The 21,026-nt window shown below is 51.7% G+C and overlaps 2 protein-coding genes across 2 annotated transcripts in view; both read right to left on the reverse strand.

Annotated features, from left to right (window-relative positions):
- ASB6 (ankyrin repeat and SOCS box containing 6) overlaps window positions 1-21,026 on the reverse strand; it is a 370,010-nt gene that overhangs the window by 96,659 nt on the left and 252,325 nt on the right. The gene's annotated exons all lie outside the window — the stretch shown is intronic.
- PTGES (prostaglandin E synthase) lies at window positions 5,905-19,554 on the reverse strand. The gene is made up of 3 exons (XM_049774097.1): window positions 19,423-19,554; window positions 15,566-15,648; window positions 5,905-6,154 (listed from the first exon to the last, which is right to left on the reverse strand). The coding sequence occupies exons 1-3, from the start codon at window positions 19,549-19,551 to the stop codon at window positions 5,905-5,907; spliced, it is 462 nt and encodes a 153-aa protein (XP_049630054.1). The 5' UTR covers window positions 19,552-19,554.

A 21,026-nucleotide genomic window follows, 5' to 3' on the forward strand; every position in this document is an offset into this window, starting at 1 on the left:
TGTGGCCCCAAACAAAACAAAAATATTCCCCATCATGGACTAAAGCAGCATTTTCATGCACAGAGAACCATGCTCCTCTGGTTTTGGGGTTCTTCCTTCTTTCTGCACTTTGAGGGCAGAAGTCTGGGAGGCAAAGCAAAACAGGATCCCTGTATCGTGCAGTTCCACCGTCAGGCTGTGGAGGATGCTGTGGGGTTACTGTCCCCATCCTGCCTTCTCCCACATAGACATAAGGCCAACCGCCAGCAGGGGTCACTCGTCTGCACTGATCTCCAGGAGATGATGGATTCCAGTATTTCCACCAAGAAGCACCAGATGGAGAAATAATCCAGAAAGATGGGGCTGGAGATAGTACAGTGGGTAGAGCATTTATTTGCCTTGCACGTGGCTGACTCGGGTTCGATCCCTTGCATCCTATAGTCTTCAGAGCCTATCAGGATGATTTCTGAGTGTAGAGCAGGAGTAATTATTGAGCGCCTCCAGTTTGGGCTCCCAAATAAAACATAAAAAAGAAAAAGAGAGGGCCCGGAGAGATAGCACAGCGGTGTTTGCCTTGCAAGCAGCCGATCCAGGACCAAAGGTGGTTGGTTCGAATCCCGGTGTCCCATATGGTCCCCCGTGCCTGCCAGGAGCTATTTCTGAGCAGACAGCCAGGAGTAACCCCTGAGCACCGCTGGGTGTGACCCAAAAACTAAAAACTAAAAACAAAAACAAAAACAAAAAAAAGAAAGAAAAAGAGGGACCGGAGAGATAGCACAGTCTTTGATGCAGAAGGATGGTGGTTCAAATCCCGGCATCTCATATGGTCCCCCGAGCCTGCCAGGAGCGATTTCTGAGCATAGAGCCAGAAGTAACCCCTGAGCACTGCCAGGAAGGCAAGACACTAACCCCATATTTTTGCTTTTTTGGGATATCCAGGATCAAAGGAGTGAAGGAAGGACTCCAAAATAAAGTGAGCTTCTGGAACAGGGAAGATGGGCTGGGAGGGAAGATGCAAGCTGTCCCCCTTGGGCGCCCATCTGCTGGCCAACCTATTTCTGGATACCTTCCGGTGGTCCATGAGGGCCTGTCCATTCATTTTTTACTTATTTATATTTAGGTTTGTGGGTCACGCCCAGCTGTACTTAGGAGTTACTTCTGGCTCAGAAGTCACTGCTGACAGGCTCGAGGGACCATATGGGCTGTCGGGAATCGAACCAGGGTCCGCCCACCCGGGGTTGGCCACATGCAAAGTACCCTACCGTTGTGCTATTGCTCCGGCCCAGTACCTGACCATTCAAAGCTTCCCCATCAGCTTGGTGAATGGCGAAGTCTCTTCTATATATTTAATGGTGTGTTTGAGAATTTCTTTTCCTTTTGGGGAGATGGCCACAACCAGCAGTGCTCAAGGCTTACTGCACTCAGGAATCACTCCTGGGACCATATGTGGTGGCGGGGATCAAACCCTACTCAGCCATGTTCAAGGCAAGCACTCCACCTTCTATCTTTCCAGCCCTGAGAGCCTTTTAACTTTTTGGTTTTGGTATCCAGAAAAGTTGGCTGGGCAGGTGGGCACCCAAGGTGGACAGCTCTAATCTAAGTCGCTACAGCCTGTGCAGCGACTTCATCCCCCAAGTGAAGGTGAAGAAAGCCTCCCTCTCACTCAGCACACCGGGTTCCCAACCAACCAACCAACCAACCCTCCACACCCCTTTACCAGAGAAGCAAGGTTTCTATCCATTGGGCATAGCAATCAGAAGGCCACACCTGGCAGTGCTCAGGGGTTAGTTCTGGTAGTGTGTGTGTGTGTGTGTGTGTGTGTGTGTGTGTGTGTGTGTGTGTGTGTGTGTGTAAAACTGTAGTGTTAGGTTTGTTCCCCAGCCCTCCTGCCTACAAAGCTTCCAGCTCCTTGAGCTGTCTCCCTAACTCGTTTTCAATTTTCTTTTAAAATTAGTTGGGGTGGGGAAGCTACCTAGCTGTGCTAAAGACTGACTCCTACCTCTGCACTCAGGGATCACTCCTGGCAGATTCAGGGTATCCTATGTGATGCCAAGGATTGAACTCAGGTCAGCTGCATGCAAGGCAAATGCCTAACCACTGTACTATCTCTCTGGCCCCTGACCATTTCTTTTCCTTTTTGTTTGTGGGAGAGCAGGGGGTTCCCAAACAGTGATCAGGAGGTGCAGTGGGAGGTGGTTCAGGGCCTGGGGCACAGGGGTTACCTGGTGGGGCTGGGAAGAACCAGGGTTGGAGTACACTCTGCCCTTATTCATCATTCCCACTTATCCATTATTCACACTAATAATATCCACTAATTCCTACTAAACTAATCCCAGCTGATTCTGATTTCTCCAGCACCCTCTGTAAGCAGCTCTAGCATCCAGGCCTGCATCATGGCAGCAACCCCTACCCCAGGTCATCAGGGGAATCACCAGTTGGGGGTCTTCTGGGGGAACAGGGGCTGGAGACGAGGGAAGAGCCAGACCTTTCTCCAGGCCCCACGGTGTCTGGTGCAGATGTCAGTGGCTGGGCCAGTGGGTGGCTTGGAGACCCACAGCTGGGCTGTTCCCCACCTCAAACTCATCATTGTGTCCCCAGAAGGCAGCTCCTCTCCAACTTTGCCCCTCTGCATCCTACACAGTCACCCAAGAGCGAATAAGTAAATAAGTAACAGGACAGTGCTTTGGACTCCGGTTCTGGACATGCACCTAGCCTGGGCCAAATAGGCACCAAGCCCTTTTCCAGGGGGAAAGGAAAGAGAATTGCACAAAATAAACCCAAAATAAACCCTATCTTCACCTTATCTGCCTCTCCCAAGCCTTACTGACAGCCCCTAGGATCATCCCAAGGTTGATGCGAAAAGATTGTGGGTGCTTCGCTGGATTCAAAGACAAAAGGTTGGAGATGGGAACAATAGTACAGCAGGTAGGGTACTTGCCTTGTATGTGGTAGACCTGGGTTCGATCCCCAGTATCCCATATGGTCCCCCCAGCATCGTCAGGAGTGATTCCTGAATGCAGAGCCATTAACAGCCCCTGAGTACTGCTGGGTGTACAAACAACAAACAAAACAAGGGTGCCAGAGCAATAGCACAGTGATAGGGCATTTGCCTTGCACACGGCTGCCCAGGACAGACCTGGGTTCAATCCCCGGCATCCTATATGGGCCCCAAGCAGGAGCGATTTCTGAGCATAGATCCCTGAGTGTGACCGGGTGTGTCCCAAAAACCAAAATAAATAAATAAATAAATAAATAAAATCAAGGGGAAGCCTGCCTGAATCATTACAGTGGGTAGGGGGCTTGCCTTGTGCCAGCTGAGTTGGATTTAAACCTCAGTATCCACCCCAGCCCTGCCAGAAGTAATTTCTGAACTCAGGGTCAGGAGTAAGCCCCAAGCATTGCTGATTGTGGCCTAAAACAAAATAAACAAAAAAAACAAAGACTAACCTCTTGAGTACAGCGGTGAGGGCTTTTTCTTAAGATTAATTTTTAACTTAATTATTAAAAATTAATTATAATTAAATATTTAATTTTTTTTTTTTTTTGGTTTTTGGGCCACACCCGTTTGATGCTCAGGGGTTACTCCTGGCTATGAGCTCAGAAGTCGCTCCTGGCTTGGGGGGACCATATGGGATGCCGGGGGATCGAACCACAGTCCATCCTACTCTAGCGATTGCAAGGCAAACACCTTACCTCTAGCGCCACCTTCCCGGCCCCAAATATTTAATTTTTTTTTTTTTTTTTGGTTTTTGGTTTTTGGGCCACACCCGGCGGTGCTCAGGGGTTACTCCTGGCTGTCTGCTCAGAAATAGCTCCTGGCAGGCTCAGGGGACCATATGGGACACCGGGATTCGGACCAACCACCTTTGGTCCTGGATCGGCTGCTTGCAAGGCAAACACCGCTGTGCTATCTCTCCGGGCCCCCAAATATTTAATTTTTAAGTTAAATTTTAAAATGAGCGAAAAGCTGTTCAGGAAAGGAGGCGCCACCTCATCTCGCCACCAGGGGGCACTGCAGCCCACTCCCAGCCGCACCTGGGTTCCTCCAGAGTCTAGAGTGCCATGGGTGGATCCCCAGGACAGGTTGACCCCATCTCTGCAGGCCCATGTTCTGGGGGAGTAGGGAGACTGAAGGTAGGGGGCTGTAGGTGGGATGAAGACATGGTGCTAGGTGCTAGGAAAGTGGGATGGGGTGGGTAGTGATTAGAACCCGTCTTCTATGGTACAAGGGGCTGCTTTGACCCCAACCCCCAGATGCAGGGGACAAGGTCCTTTTGATATGAGTGTGGAGTCTCTGAGCCAGCACCTTGGCTGTGTGGCCCCAAATGGGTCTTAACAATGGGTGGGGGCTATGGCACAGTGCAGGAGGCCCAGCTGACTGGTCCATGATAGAAGACATTAAGGGGCGAAAGCAATAGCAAAGCAGGGAGGACTTATGCCTTACACACAGCAAGAACCTGACCCAGGTTCAATCCCCGTGCTCCCATATTTCCCTGAGTCTGCCATGAGAAATTTCTGATTGCAGAGCCAGGATTACTCATAACTCCTCCCCCCCAAAATTAGTAGGAACTGGAGCAATAGCGCAGTGGTAGAGCGTTTGCCTTTCACATGGCTGATCCAGGACAGACCTCGGTTCAATCCCCAGCATCCCATATGGTCCCCCAAGGCAGGAGCGATTTCTGAGCACATAGTCAGGGGTAACCCCTGAGTGTCTCCGGGTGTGGCCCAAACCCCCCCCAGACAAAATTAGTAAAAGAAAGTAGACAATTGGGGCAGGAGCAGTGGCACAGGTGTTAGGGTGTTTGCATTGCACATGCTGCCCTAGGACAGACTGCAGTTGTTCGATCAGTTGGTGTTCCATATGGTCCCCCAAGCCAGGGGTGATTTCTGAGTGCATAGCCAGGAGTAACTCCTGAGCGTCACCAGGTGTGGCCCAAACACCAAAAAAAAAAAAAAAAAAAGAAAAAGAAAATAGACAAGCAAAGACAAAGTTTGGAGACCAGGTTGAAGACAGTACAGCAGGCAAGGCACTGCCTTGCATGCACCTAACTCGGGTTCAAGATCCACCAGAGTGGGGCCGGGCGGTGGCGCTAAAGGTAAGGTGCCTGCCTTGCCTGCGCTAGCCTTGGACGGACCTCGGTTCGATCCCCCGGTGTCCCATATGGTCCCCCAAGCCAGGAGCAACTTCTGTGCACATAGCCAGGAGTAATCCCTGAGCATTACCGGGTGTGGCCCAAAAACCAAAAAAAAGATCCACCAGAGTGATCCCTAAGCACAGAATAAGAGCCAGGGAATAAGCCCTGAGCATCGCTGGGTGTGGCCCAACTTCCAATCACACTCCACACTATACAAACACACACACACACACACACACACACACACACACACACACACACACCCCTCACAGTCTGTCAAACATGTGGCTCTGAAACAGTCAGAAATTTCTATTTAGTCAATGATTGGTAAAGGGAAGGGTCCAGAGAGAAGAGGGGTACACTACCTTCTCACCCCCTCAATTCAGAGAAATCACAGGAGCACATCTGATCACCTGTCTTATGGGACCCCAGAGGGATGCCCTGGGGTTCATGCGGCAACCTCTTCAAATGCAGATGCCTAGATTCAATACCCTAGAATCTGGGGGTGCCTGTGACCATCTGCATGGATCACATCCCCAGACCCTATTAGTCCTTAGGTCTGGGGAATCTACAACACATTTCTTGAACTTCCCCTACTTGTATTCAAGTGTCTGGTGATCTGCGTGGACAGATGCTCTGAGGTTCCGGATAAGTCACTCGGGCTGCATATGCAGATGCACAACTGCATGTGGGGAGCGACGGATGTCCCAATATGCAACTCTGCAAGCACACACATGCTCAGCACTGCTATCAAAATCACTGAAGGTTGCTTGGTGGCAGTGGCAGAGGGTCACAGATGGTGTGCGGCTGCCCAGGCCACCTGCAAGGCCATGGAGACGCAGGGCAGCTGAGCCAGGACGTAGGCCAGGGAGCGGGTGGGCGCCGGCAGCTTGCCCAGGTAGGCCACCGTGTGCACCAGGCGACCCAGGAAGAAGACGAGAAAGTGTAACCGGGCCAGCCAGAGGTTGGGCCCCAGGAAACAGTAGACAAAGCCCAGGAAGAGGAAGGGGTAAATGGTCTCCATGTCATTCCGGTGAGCCCTGCAAAATAAGGGGGTATGGTCAGTCCTGGGGTCTCCCAACCTTCTGACAGTGTCACCTGCTACCCCAGAGCGGCCCCCACAGTCTGGTTTGGACCATCTCAAGGGAGAATTCCCTACCTGGTGGAAGGTGGGACCCAATTATAGAGGGGAACCTCTGGGGCCCTGCACAGAGAATGCTGGAATGTGATTAGGGGGCTTAGGGCTGGACAGGTTGTTGAGTGGGGGGCTGGGTGGTTATTTCAGTGAGCTCCAGGGCCCCACTCCCTGTCAGGCTCTCTCCTCCTCTGGCACTAGTAGAAAAAGAAAATTCAGTGAGGTTGAGAAAGGGGGACCAGGGTCTTGAAGTACAGCGCAGTATAGTACAGTACAATACAGTGCAGCACAGTGGTAGGGTATTTGCCTTGACACGGGTGACCCAGGACTGGCCCAGGTTCGATCTCCAGCATCCCATATGGTCTCCCAAGCCTGCCAGGAATGATTTCTGAGTGCAGTCAGGAGTAACCCCTGAGTGCCACCAGGTGTGCCCCCCAAAAAAAAAGGGAAGACCAGAGTGATAATACAGCAGTGAGGGTATTTGCCTGTACTTGGTCAACCTGGATTAGATCCCCAGCATCTCATAGGGTCCCCTAAACCCATCAAGAGTAATTCCTCGAGGCCAAAGTGATAGCACAGTGGTAAGGCATTTGCCTTGCACATGGCTGATCCAGAATGAACCCAGGTTTGACTCCCGGCATCCAGTATAGCCCCCCAAGTCTTCCAGGAGTGAATGCAGAGGTAGGAGTAACCCCTGAGTATCGCTGGTTGTGCCCATCCCAAAAAAAAGAGTAATTTCTGAGCTCAGAGCCAGGAGTAAGCCCTGAGCATTCCCCCCCCAAAAAAATTTATTTTTAACCTGGGGGAGGGGTGTTGAGATGCAGTACAAGGGAAGGCACCTGCCTTGCACGCACTGGACCTGAGTTCAATTCCTGACACTACATATGGTCCCTCAAGGTCCATCAGGAATGATCTCTTCCAGAAGGAAGCCCTGAACCCCACAGAGTGTGACTCCAAAAACAAACAATAAAGAGTTGCGGTAAAGCTAGTGCAGGGGTTCTAGCTTTTGCCTTGCAGAGGGATAAACTCAGTTCAATACCCCACTACCACTTAGGGTCCCCCAAGCACCACTGGGTGTGTCCCAGGAGCACAGAACCAGGGGACCTGAGCATCACTGGGCATGGTCCCCAAAATTAAAAAAATGAAAGAGCTGAGATGGAACCAGGTTTAAGCCAGTCATTGGGCCACTGAAGCCGGTATCCACAGCCCAGAGATAAAACAGTGGGAAAGGCACTTGCCATGTTCACCCGGCTAATCTCCCTGGCACCTATTGGTTCCACCAGCCCTGCCAGGGGTCTCTCCTGAGCAGAGCCAGGAACAGCAACTGGGCACCAGGGGTAGTTCCAAAAACTTCAAAATGGGGGGCTGGAGCAAGAGCGCAGCAGGGAGGGTGCTTGCTTTGCATACAGCAAACTCAGGTTTGATCTCTCGCATCCACAGTCCCTAGAACTTCGCCAGAAGTGATTCTGGAGTGCAGAGCCAAGAGTAAGCCCGGAGCGGCACCAGGTGTGGTCCATAAACCAAGCAAACAAACAAACAAATAAAAAAAACCCAAAGTGGACAAAACAAAACAGACCACCCTTAAGAATAATTCAGGGTTGGTTCCAGGTGGAAGACACCATGCCTGTAAGCAACTTCTGGAATCCCTGCCAGACACTGCCTGTCCTGCCCTGGCCTCTGCAAGTCCTCTCCTGTTTCAAAACAACACTGGGAAGGGAAACAGCTTCCACTTCTAACCCCTACTGTAGTGTTGAAAATGACCAAGTGCGGGGGCCGGAGAGATAGCATGGAGGTAAGGCGTTTGCCTTTCATGCAGGAGGTCATCAGTTCGAATCCCAGCGCCCCATATGATCCCCTGTGCCTGCCAGGAGCAATTTCTGAGCCTGGAGCCAGAAATAACCCCTGAGCACTGCCGGGTGTGACCCAAAAACCACAAAAAAAAGAAAGAAAATGACCAAGTGCAGGGCTGGAGCGGTGACACAGCGGTAGGACGTTTGCCTAGCACACCAGGCTGACCCAGGACGGACCATGGTTCAATCCCATATGGCACCCCAAGCCAGGAGCGATTTCTGAGCGCACAGCTAAGAGTAACCCCTGAGCATCATCGGGTGTGACCTCAAAAAAAAAAAATACCAAGTGCATGAGGTTGGAGAGAGTAGTTTGTAGGTGTTTGCCTTGTAGGCAACTGACCTGGGTTTGATTCCTGCAATCCGATATTGTCTCCTGAGCCTGCCAGGAGTTAAGTCCTGAGCAGAGCTGGGTGTGGCCCAACCCCCCAATAAAATAAAACAAAAAAAAACAGTGAGTGTGTGCAGTGCTGTGGGGGTGTCCAACCCTGCCACAAACAACCATAAGGTAAAACCGCAAAACCCCACTTAGTGCTATTGCTTCATTTTCTGAGGACACGCCCAGCAGTGCTCAGGGGTTACTCCTGACTGTGCTCAAGAATCACTCTTGGCAGTACTTGGGGGACTAAATGGGGGGATGAGGGATTGAACCTGGGTCAGTCCAGTGCAAGGCAAGCACCCTCCCTGCTATGCTATTGCTCCAGCCTTTGCCTCTCTCTTTCTATGGCTTCCTGGTAACTGGCAATTTTCTTTAAAGGATGTGAGGAGGATAGCACAGAGGTAGGGTGTTTTGCCTTGCATGCTGCTGATCCACGATGAACCCAGGTTTGATAATACCCGGCATCCCTCCCTCCCTCCTTCCTTCCCTCCTAACCTCCCTCCCTCCCTCCCTCCCTTCCTTCCTTCCTTCCTTCCTTCCTTCCTTCCTTCCTTCCTTCCTTCCTTCCTTCCTTCCTTCCTTCCTTCCTTCCTTCCTTCCTTCCTTCCTTCCTTCCTAAATTTTTTTGTTTGTTTGTTTTTTGGGCCACACCCTGTGATGCTCAGGGGTTACTCCTGGGTCTTTGCTTAGAAATCGCTTCTGGGGGCCGGGCGGTGGCGCTGGAGGTAAGGTGCCTGCCTTGCCTGCGCTAGCCTAGGACGGACCGCGGTTCGATCCCCCGGCATCCCATATGGTCCCCCAAGAAGCCAGGAGCAACTTCTGAGCGCATAGCCAGGAGTAACCCCTGAGCGTCACAGGGTGTGGCCCAAAAAAAAAAAAATCGCTTCTGGCTTGGGGGACCATATGGGACACCAGGGAATCAAACCACAGTTGGTCCTAGGTCAGCTGCGTGTGCCATCACTCTGGCCCTCCAGAGTGTAGAGCCAGGAGTGACCCCTGAGAAAAAAAGGAATGGGGGGATGGGACTAGAGAGATAGTGCAGGATTTGGACACTGTGGCCTTGCATAGAGCTGACCTGGCTCAGTCCCTGTCACCACTTGGCCCCCTGAGCACCCTAAGACTGAGCACTGCTAGGTGAGTACAAATTCCCTTTCTTCAAGGAGCAGAAGCCTGTGAAGCAGAGTCTGAGGTATTTCCCCGAATCCCGCCCTCTCCTTTCACCTCAGTCTTGACCTTGGCCCTGATATTAGAGGACACCCTTAAAGGGAGGGGCCTGCTGCAGGGCACCCCATAATGTGCCCCCCATGGCTGTTTTCCTCCTAACCATACCCCCAGCAAATTTCCTCATTCACTCAAGGGTGCCAGAAAAGTCCCAGACAGTGTGGGAAACCTCTTGCATCTTTCCTGCTGAGCATCTGGGGCCTCTGGTCCAGGTGACCCTAAGAAGCACCAGAGAATCTGGGGTGCTGGGCATCAGATAAGAGGCTGGGAGAGGGGCCAGGATGAGTGAGGGCATGTTCCCAATGGATGGGGTGTGGGGATGGGTGTTGCCCCGTCATGACATGACAGCAGGGTGCAGGGGTGGGTCCGAGGTGGCCACATCATCACGTCCTCCACGGTTAAGTTTCAAGCCTACCAGGGCTCAGGGTTCCCAAAAGTCACATATGGAGCTGAACCAGGGAGACATGTATGCATATATGAATGTGTGAGTGCACGTATTTGTGCGCCTGTGTTTATGCTAGTCATGCCAGAAGGTTTCCCCAGAGTCACTGGAGCAAATCCCCACGAGACTGGACTTGCTAGCTGGTCCCTCCCCTGGCACACAGGCCATACTCGGGCTAGGTGCCAACACTCGGGCCCACAGCACTCCCTGGGCCTCCAACCCTGCATCTCCTCCCCACCCCACTACCCCCTCTGTCCCCTCTTTTGTTCTGAATTTCTTTTTTTTTTTTTTTTGGGCCACACCCGTTTGACGCTCAGGGGTTACTCCTGGCTAAGCGCTCAGAAATCGCCCCTGGCTTGGGGGGACCATATGGGACGCCAGGGGATCGAACCGCGGTCCTTCCTTGGCTAGCGCTTGCAAGGCAGACACCTTACCTCCAGCGCCACCTACCCGGCCCCTGTTCTGAATTTCTTTAGCTTTGCCGAGAGGATGGGCACTTGCTTCCGGCTACTTCAAGGAAGACTCAGGCGTGGCCCAAGTGGCTGGAAAAACCAACCAGGGAAGGGAGAAAATAGAACCAAATTGTCTTTGTGCAGGGCCAAGTGATAGCACAGTGGGTAGAGTGTTTGTCTTACCACCCAGATTAGGTCCCAGGCATCCCATATAATCCCCCAGTCCACCATAAGATTTCTGATGATTTCTGAGTGCAGAGCCAGGAGTTAACCCTGAGTGCTGCCAGTTGTGGCACTAAAAAATAAAAAAGAGGGAAAGTGTGGGGACCCCTCTAGTTCTGAATGTGCCAAGTGAGAGACACTCACCATCTCCAGGCCTCTCTTGGACACAAACTGCCAAGTGAGAGACACCATCTCCAGGCCTCTCTTGGACACAAACCTTTTGGTTTGGGGGCCACACTCAACAGTGCTCAGGGCCACTCCTGAATTGGAGGGATCATGGGATGTTAGAGACAGAGCTCACAGTGCTTATAGCTTGTTGACACCCCCAGTTCCCCACCCAGCTCTGCTCTCTGAGAAGCCTCTTACAACTTATTGTACCTCTTGGGATTTGGTGGGGGGAGGGGGGGAGGCCACACCAGTGGCACTCATGGGTTACTCCTGACTCTGCTTAGAAATACTCCTGACAGTCTCTGGGGACCCTATGGGATGACAGGAATCGAACCCAGGTCATGCAAGACAAAAGCCTTCCCTGCTATTATTCCGGCCCTTGTCTTTTGGTTTTGCTTGACCCCTGGCCTTGAACTCATACCTCAGCACCTTGCCGGATGCAGTATGGGAAGCCCTCCTGAGAGCCCCAGTCAACTGTGGGCCTCTAAACTTCCCACCGGATCTGGGCCTGCCCTGAGGACGCAGAAATCAGGGGTTGAGAGTTTAAGCCTCACCCTTCCTGTAAACCAGCTCAGCATCCCAAGTATGTCCTCAGGAGCCAGAACTGGGCCCAGTGCAACATCTATCTGCTTCTCTGAGAGCCTGAGCACCCCTCACTGGGGGCTCCTGCACAGAATCAGGGACCAAACCGGATGTGGGAAAAAAACAGGAGTGCTTTCCCCCCTCTCCCAACTGCTCCCCAAGCCGGCTGGCCTGAACATGCTGATAAGCAAGTTTATGCCCCAAGAGCATGAGCCACACTTTCCATTTCGGAGTGAAGGGGAGACTAACAACCTCTAGTTCCTGTCTAATGTTCAACCAGCCGGTTCCACAGAAGCTAAGGGAAGACTGAGAGATTCTTTGTTTTTGTTTTGGGGTCACACCTGGCTATGCTCAGTCCTTACTCCTGGCTCTGTGCTCAGGAAGCATTCCTGGTGGGGCTGGAGAGCCATATGAAATGCCGGGATCAGACCCAAGTTGGCTCCCTGCAGGGCAAGCTGCCTTCCTGCTGTGCTATCACCCTGTGAGATTCTCTTTGTCCAAATCCTTCTAGGTCCCCAAGAGGCTCTGCAATTTTAATTTCAGGAGGTGCAGGAGACAGCCCTGGGGACCAGGAACCCCATACCCAAGTCTGGCAGGATCAGTACACAATATGTACCCCATGGATATAACACAGCCCTAGCTAAAAGGTTCTCAAACAGGTTGAATTAGATTTTTAGGTTTTTTGTTTTTGTTTTTGGGTCACACCCAGCAGCACTCAGGGGTTCCTCCTGGCTCTAAGCTCAGAAATCGCTCCTGGCAGGCTCGGGGGACATATGGGATGCTGGGATTCGAACCACCATCCTTCTGCATGCAAGGCAAACGCCTTACCTCCCTGCTATCTCTCCAGCCCCTGAATTAGATTTCAACTATTTACCACAGTTCAGAAGAAAAATTGGAAGCTAGAGAAATAATCACCGCATCTGAGTGCATGCTTTAGAGCAATAGTACAACAGATAGGGTATTTGCCTTGCACATGGTTGACCAGGTTCGATCCCCGGAATCCCATATGGCCCCCCAAGTCTACTAGGAGTGATTTCTTAGTACAGAGCCAGGAATAATTCCTGATCATTATAGGGTGTGCCACCACCCCCCAATAAAAGAGATACAGGTTGGAGCCCCAGCACCAAATGAACTCCAGAGCATAGACTAGTAGGAGTGCCTTCCTAAGCAGACTTTTGGGGGTATTTACCCCTCCAAAATATAAAGTTGAGAGGCCAGAGCGATAGCACAGCAGTAAGGCATTTGCCTTTCACGCGGCCAACCCAGGGCAGATCCCAGTCTGAATCCCGGCATCCCAAATGGTCCCCCGAGCCTGCCAGGAACAACTTCTGAGTATAGACCCAGAGCTCAGAGCTCTGAGTGCCCCTGGTTTGACCCCAAAACAAAACAAAACAGAACAAAAATAAAAATAAAAAATAAAGTTGAGGTGGGTAAGGGCCAGAGCTATTAATAGTACAGCAGGGAAGGCATTTGCCTTGCATACAGCTGACCAGAATTTGATTCCTAGCATCCCATATGGTCCCCTGAACACCAACATAAGTGATCCCTGAGTGTAGAACCAGGAGTAAGTCCTGAGCATTGCTGGTGTGGCCCAAAAACAGAAACATTTTTCAGTAAAAGTGATAAAGTCAGTGTTGTCTGGCTTGGCTCCTAAATAGCCCTGTGTGGAGAGAGAATCCGGACTTCCCCTCCAACGCTGCCCTGAGCTGGGATTTCCACTGCCCAGAAGACTAAGGCTGACCCAGGGAAAAAAGGATGGGGGAGTGGAGGTTACCTGCTGAATATGAGCAGGGGCAAGAGATTTTGTCACTGAAGTTCAAGCAGTACTTAGCAACGCCCTGCATATAACAGACGTTCCTAATGTTAAGTGAATGGATGGATGGATTGGGGTTTTGGATGGATAGAAACAAGGTAAGATGGATGATGATTGGATGAGGGGTGAATGGTTAAGTGAGTGGGTAAAGATGGATGGAAGATAGAGGGATAGATGGATAAATGGATAGAAAGAGTGAATGGATGAATGAATGGATGACTGCATTGGTGGATGGGTGGGTGGGTGGATAGATGGATAAATAGATGGAAATGATGATGTATGGATGAATGGGTGGATGGATGAATGGATGATTGGATTGGTGGATGGATAAATAGATGGAATGGATGATGGATGGGTGAATGGATGGATGGGTGGGTGGGTGGCAGAGGGAGTTATTGATAGGTGGGTGAGTGGAAGGATGGATGAATTGATGGGTAGATGGAGAGATGGATGGATGTGTGGGTGGGTATGAATTAATGAATGGATGATGGTGGTGTGGACGGATAGTCAGATGGGTGAATGTGTAGGAAGATGGAGTAGTCAGATGTCTGGATGGGTGGGTAGATGAACAGACAGAGTGATGAGTGGTTGGCCTCTATTTATATTAGAGTGAAGTGGCAGAAAATTTCATTTCCTGCATTTACACTTCCTACATTTTGTCATTTTTAAAAACCACAAGTATGTAAACTATTTTCTCTTTACTGTTTGTTTTTCTTTGGGGGCCACACCCATCAATGCTTGGAAGTTCTTCCTGGCTCTGCACTCAGGAACCATTCCTAGAGGGGCTTGGGGAGCCATTTGGGGGCAGGAGATCAAACCCAGGTCAACTGCATGAAAGGCAAATGCCCTATCCTCTGTACTACAGCTCCAGTCCCAAAATAAAGTATTTTCAATGACTTTGAAACCACTCCCTCACCCCCAAGTTTTAGAAATCCAAGGCTGCCCTTTATTTCTACTCTAGCACTGCTTTCATTGCTGCCTATGATATAGGGGACTTTTCAGGTAATTTGGGAAAATGGGAGAGTTCATTTCTGGTTCCCTCCTATCCAGCTGTCCATCATCCCATGTCATCAGATACCTCTGTCCCTCAGGGCTCTGCCTCCTCCCTCTTCAGCCCTGTGTGTAGAAGCAGAAAGAAATGACAATAAAAGTTCTGAGCCAGGCAGCTCTGTTTTGGAGGCAGGCCCATGCAGACACTTCATTAACCGTTTTTATGGTAATATTGCTGATGTACAGACAGAGATATTGTGAAATAATGTGAACAGAAGAAAAAAAATCAGAACTCAGTGAGTGGGGCATTTGATTCGCCTGTGGCCAAGGCCAACTCGGGTTCGATCCTTGGCATCCCATGTGGTCCCCAGAGCCTGGTAGGAGCAATTTCTGAGTGCAGAGCCCTGAATGCCACCAGGTGTGACACAAAATCCAAAAAATAAAAAATCAGAACTGGAGCTGGAAAGATAGCACAGCGGCATTTGCCTTGCAAGTAGTCGATTCAGAACCTAAGGTGGTTGTTTCAAATCCCAGCATTCCATATGGTCCCCCGTGCCTGCCAGGAGCTATTTCTGAGCAGATAGCCAGGAGTAACCCCTGAGCACCGCCGAGTGTGGCCCAAAAAAAAAAAAACAAAATATATAAAAAATAAAAACTCATGGGTCAGAGCAATAGTATAGCAGCAGGGTGGCTTGCATGTGATCTTAGGCATCCTATATAGTGCAGAGCCAGAAATAATTGCTGCACACCCCAAGTGCCCAAAAAGAACCCCCCCCCCAAAGTTAAAACCCTGGGAAAATCCTGGGGCCAAAGTAACACAGAGAGGAGCAACTTGGGTTCAATCCCTGGCACCCCAGATAGTGCCCTGAGCAAGCCCAAGTGTGGCCCAAAAACCAACAGGAAATTTCCTCTGTGGCTGGGTGGAAAAGCACCCAAGGATCCTTGTTAAAGGCCCTTTGGGATGACTCAAATAAGCCGAGGATACACATCTGCACTTGGGATGATGCAGAGGACAATGGTCAGCACATTTACCCTGGAGAGAAAACCTGCCTGGGCAGTGGGAGGAGGGAAGGAAACATCCTTCATGGCATTTCTTCTCTCTGCTTCAGAAATTCTGGGCCATGAACTTCTCCACCGTAGATCCAACACCCAATCAGTCACTTATGCTTCTTCTGGGCCCCCCTGAGCCCCAACACTTACCTAAGGCAGCGATCCACATCCGGGTCGCTCCGGCAGTTCTGGAGGCCTCCGTGTCTCAGGGCATCCTCAGGGTTGGCAAAAGCCTGGAAAACATCAGCTCAAGGTCAGTACATGTGATCCCAGCTCCCAGGCTGCCCCACAAAGTCCCTGGAAAAGAACCTTGGAAAGTGGGGGAGATGAAGCCTCAAGTTCTGCAGGGCCCCAAAATCCTGAGAAAGTACTTGAGTGACTCCAGCCTGCTTCTCGAGGATTGATAGGTTTATGTCATGCCCTCAACTCTAACAGCCTCTTTCCTGAGCTGGGGAGCATGGGAGAAACTGTGGAGGCCCAGGGGGCCGGCAAGGTGGTGCTAGAAGTAAGGTGTCTGCCTTGCAAGCGTTAGCCAAGGAAGGACCACGGTTCAATCCCCTGCGTCCCATATGGTCCCCCCAAGCCAGGGGCAATTTCTGAGCGCTTAGCCTGGAGTAATCCCTGAGCATCAAACGAATGTGGCCCAAAAAACCAAAAAAAAAAAAAAAAAAGAAAAGAAAAGAAAGAAAGAAAGAAACTGGAGGCCCACTTTTGGCCCTAACCATGAAAAGGGGGTGGGGGCTCTGCAGCCGGAGAAATAGAACAGGGAGGGTGTTTGCCTTACATGCAGCCAACTTAGGTTCAATCCCCGAAATCCCATAAGAACCCCTGAATACCACCAGGAGTGATTCCTAAGCACAGAGTATGAATTGACCCCAGAGCAATGCTGGCTGTGGCCCCAAAAGTAAATAAAGAAAAGAAAAAGAAAGCAGACAGTTGGAGTGATAGCACAGCAGTTAGAGTGTTTGCCTAGTACACAGCTGACACTGATTTGATCCCCAGAATCCCATAGGGTCCTCCCAACCTGCCAGGGGTGATCCCTGACCAGAGGAGAGCTGGGTGTGACCCCAAAACAAAACAAACAAGGCACCAGTGGGAGGGTGCTTGCCTTTAACATGGCTGACCCAGTTTGATCCAGCAAGCCATAAGGTCCCCTGAGCCTTCCAGGAGCTATTCCTTAGCATAGAACCAGGAATAATGCCAGCCAAAGGTGGGTTAGGCCCTCAAAACAAACTAGAAAGGGCCCAGAGAGATAGCACAGCCGCATTTACCTTGCAAGCAGTCAATCCAGGACCAAAGGTGGTTGGTTCGAATCCCGGTGTCCCATATGGTCCCCCATGCCTTCCAGGAGCTATTTCTTCTTTTTTTTTTTTTTTTTTTTTTTTTTTTGGTTTTTGGGCCACACCCTGTGACGCTCAGGGGTTACTCCTGGCTACGCGCTCAGAAGTTGCTCCTGGCTTCTTGGGGGATCATATGGGACGTCGGGGGATCGAACTGCGGTCCGTCCTAGGCTAGCGCAGGCGAGGCAGGCACCTTACCTCCAGCGCCACCGCCCGGCCCCAACCAGGAGCTATTTCTGAGCAGACAGCCAGGAGTAACCCCTGAGCACCACCGGGTATGACCCAAAAACCAAAAAAAAAAAAAAAACTAGAAAGTCCTAGGTTTTCAAACTAGAGACTGAAGGTCACTCCCTACCCCTCCCAGCAGGAATCCAGGTAGCTCAGGACAAATCTGGCTTGCTAGAAACTGGAGCTTTCGAGGCACCTGTCCCCAGACTAGGGTTATCCATCTGGTCCTGAAGGAAAGGAGCCTTGACCTGGGGTTTTCAGGAGGCCCTCCAGCACCAGAATTCCTCTCCCAGGTTATCTATGATTAATAAGATCATTATCTATGGTTATCATTATCAGAAGGCAAACACGCTAACTGCAGTGCTCACTCCAACTGAGTGTACCTTCCCCTCCCTTCCCCTCCCCTCCCCTTCCCTTCCCTTATTTCCTTTATTTTTTAGTTTTGGGGCCACTGCCAGTGGTGCTCAGGGGTCAATCCAGACTCTGCACTCAGGAATTATTCCTGGTGGTATTCAGAGGTTCCTCTGGGGTTCTAGGGATTGAACCTAAATCAGATGCATGCAAGGCAAACACCCTCCCTACCCAAAATTTATTTTATTTTGGGTTTTGGGCCACACCCGTTTGACGCTCAGAGGTTACTCCTCGCTATGCGCTCAGATATTGCCCCTGGCTTGGGGGGACCATATGGGATGCCGGGGGGATCGAACCGCTGTCCGTCCTACGCTAGCGCTTGCAAGGCAGACACCTTACCTCTAGCACCACCTTCCTGGCCCCCCAATCTGTCATTATCATTATCTATGATTACAGGCTCTGCCCAGTCCCAAGGCAGCTTGGATAAAAAGGGCTGCCCCCCCCCCAAGAGATAGCATGGAAGTAGAGTGTTTGCCTTGCATGCAGAAGGACAGTGGTTCGAATCTCGGCATTCCATATAATCCCCCATCCTGCCAGGAGCCATTTCTGAGCATAGAGCCAGGAGTGGCCCCTGAGCACTGCCGGGTGTGACCCCCCTCCCAAATAAAGTGCTGGGGATAAGAGAGATAGTACAGGAATAGGGCGTTTGCCTTGCAAGCAGCAGACCCAGGACATACAGTGGCTCGAATCCCGGCATCCCATATGGAACCCCCAGTCTGCCAGGAGGAACCCCTGAGCACCATCGGGTTTGGCCCCCACTCAAAAACAGAAGCTGTGATCCTTGGGGCCCCTGGTGCTAAACCTGGGCGCAGTGGGAGCCAGCAGTGCATTACAACCTTTATCAGCCCTGAGCTCTGAGCACCAAAGCTGGGGTAGACCTCCAACGGAGACCCCCCACATACCTCCAGGAAAGGGTCCAGAGTCTGGAGTGGTGGTGGTGGGGAGCTGGAAGGGCATTGCTGCTGCCACACCCCACCCAGCCACCCCCAGAAAGCCACCCAGACTGGTTTCTCTCCTTGGAAAGCAGACACACAAGGTCACCGGAGGGTAGTTAAGACACACCCCCATGCTTTGGCGCCTGCAGCCCCTCTGTGGAATGCATTTCCATAGGCAAGTTCTACTTCTCACTCCCCACTCAGGACTTCAAGGGGGGGGGGTGTCTGGAGCCCAATATCTCATTCCCTCATCTGGAGGTGACCCCCAACTCTCCCTCATTGGCCAGGTAACCCCCATTAAGGGGGGGGTGTCCCATGAGCTTCTGCTAGAACAAATCCAAGATTTTGAGTCCCAAGCCTCCCTCCCCTCAAGTCCCACTTCAGTTTCAGCAGAGACCAGATTTGGGGGCAGTGGAAGCGCTGTGCGGGGACTGCCCTGCCCTGCTCTGCCTTTTGATTCTCAGTTGTTTTATTTGCTGGTTTGTTTTTTCTTTTCTTTTAGTTTCTGGGGCCCCACCAAACGATGCTCAGGGTTTACTCCTGGTTCCACTTTCAGGAATCACTCCTGGGGGTGCTTACCTGGAGAGACCAACCGGGGACCCGGCTAGGCTCCATCATGATCATCGCGTGCAAAGCAAGCGCCCTCCCCTCTGTGTCCTCGGGCTCCGGCGCCCTCTTAATGAGTGTTTGGGTGCGGAACGCTCCCCCCACCCCGAAAACTCAGACGTGAGCGAGCCCAGCGGCGCGCACCCTGCAAACCAGATTTCCCAGCAAACCAGATTTGGGGTGCAGGAAGGAGGAGAGGGGCAGGACCGGGAATTTCCACTTTGGAGTTTTCCCGTCTCTCCAGCTCAGCTGCTTCCCTCTCACCACAGCCGGGAAACACAGAGGGGGGGGTCCCCATTGGCAGAACTCCCCAAAAGCCCCCCTCCCCATGCAGCCCGGCTGTTGCGCGCCCAGCTTGGGCACTAGAAGCGCAGGAGTCCCGGGAGCGCATGGGGACTCAACCCAAAGTCCCGGGAGCGCACCGCCCACCCGGGCTGGGTCCTGCCAGGTTTGGGGGGGTCTCAGGGTACGGGGTGGTGGTCCCTACCTTCTTCCTCAGCCGCACTTGGCCCGTGATGACGGCCACCACGTACATCTTGATGACCAGGAGCACGCTGCATAGCAGGAAGGCGGCCAGCGCCGGATTCGTCTCCATAGCCAGGCCAGAGGCAGACATGTGGGTGGCAGCTGAGCTTGTGCCCATCTCTGGGAGCAGCGCAGCAAGGAGGGAGGAAGAGGAGGAGGAGGAGAAGGGAGGCGGGGAGACAGGTCCGGGCCTCAGCACCGCCCACACCACTTGTCCCTGAGCTCTCCCGCATCCCAGTCCAGCCCCCCTGGCCACCCACCTCCCCTCCCGACGAATCTCGGCAAAGCTTTTCCTTCCCTCTGGGCTTGCAGAGAGCTGGGGTGGGAGTGGTAGGGGTGGTCAGGTGATGGCTTGCACCTAGCTGGTGGTGGCCAGCTACAAGTCTGGGACTATGATGTAGGGTCTCATGATCCCCTTAATTCCGACAGGAGGAAACCCGGAGTACAGCCCTGTGTGGTCACCCCACATCCACGCCCCCCCCCCCCAAATGTACCATATTGGGATCAGATAGTACCAGGGTTGGTACTTGCCTTACACCTGGCTAGTATTGACTGGCGTTAGTCCTTTGTACCTGGCCTGATACCAGCCTGATGTGAGCAATGCTTCCCCCCCCCAACCTGTCCAATCTACTATTGGGACCAGATATCACGGGGGTGGGGTGGAGCAATGGAGGATACTGTCCTTGCATGAGGTTGACTAGAATTCAATCCTCATCATCCCATATCGTCCCCACCACTAGCCTGCCGGGGAGTGATTACTGAGTGCAGAGCCAGTAACCCTTGAGCACTGCAGGGTGTATCCTAAAAACCAAAGAACAAATAAACAAACACACCAAATTCAGAAAAGAAGCTGTTTCCAGGCTGGAGAGATAGTACGGAGGATAGGGAGCTTGCTTTGTACACAGTCGCTGGATTTGATCCCTGACATCCCATATGGTTCCCAGAGCCAGCCAAAAATTATTCTTGAATGCAGAGCCTGGAGTAGCCTCTGAATACTACCAGGTGTTACCCCAAAACAAAACGAAACAAAAGATGTTTGCCTTTTTGCACCCGATCCAGGTTTGATCCCCAGTAACTCCTAGAGTTTCTGGAGCCTCACCAGAAATGGAGCTCAGAGCCAGGAGTCAGCCCTGATTACAGTCTTGTGTGGCTGAAAAAAGAAATAAATAAAATTAGATGCTTGCCTAGGATGCAATTTGATTTCTGCAAGGAACCCAGAACACTGCAGGTGTGAGCTCTGAGCACTAAAGCCAGGAGTAAGCCCTGAGCACTGCCCAAAAATAAAATGAGAGAAATGAGTCCGAAGAAGGACAAATATCAGCTGCAATCACTCATCTGTGGCATATGGACAACTAAAATAAAGGAATAATAAAAAAAAAAAAACCTCAAATAGGGGACAGAGAGATAGTGCAGCAGTAGAGCAGTTGCCTTGCAAGCGGCCGACCCAGGACCAAATGTAGTTCGGATCCCAGCATCCCATATGGTCCCCTCTGCCTGCCAGGAGTGATTTCTGAGCAGAGAGCCAGGAATAACCCCTGAGCGTCACCAGGTGTGACCCCAAACCCC

Source organism: Suncus etruscus, chromosome 5 (assembly GCF_024139225.1).
Source record: "Suncus etruscus isolate mSunEtr1 chromosome 5, mSunEtr1.pri.cur, whole genome shotgun sequence".
Taxonomy (NCBI): Eukaryota; Metazoa; Chordata; class Mammalia; order Eulipotyphla; family Soricidae; genus Suncus; species Suncus etruscus.

Coding starts and splice junctions, on each gene's coding strand:
- PTGES (XM_049774097.1), bottom strand. CDS start 19,551: ATGTCTGCCTCTGGCCTGGCTATGGAGACGAATCCGGCGCTGGCCGCC. Junction 15,649..19,422: donor AAGTGCGGCTGAGGAAGAAG/GTAGGGACCACC, acceptor GATGTTTTCCAG/GCTTTTGCCAACCCTGAGGA. Junction 6,155..15,565: donor GATGTGGATCGCTGCCTTAG/GTAAGTGTTGGG, acceptor CTTATTTTGCAG/GGCTCACCGGAATGACATGG.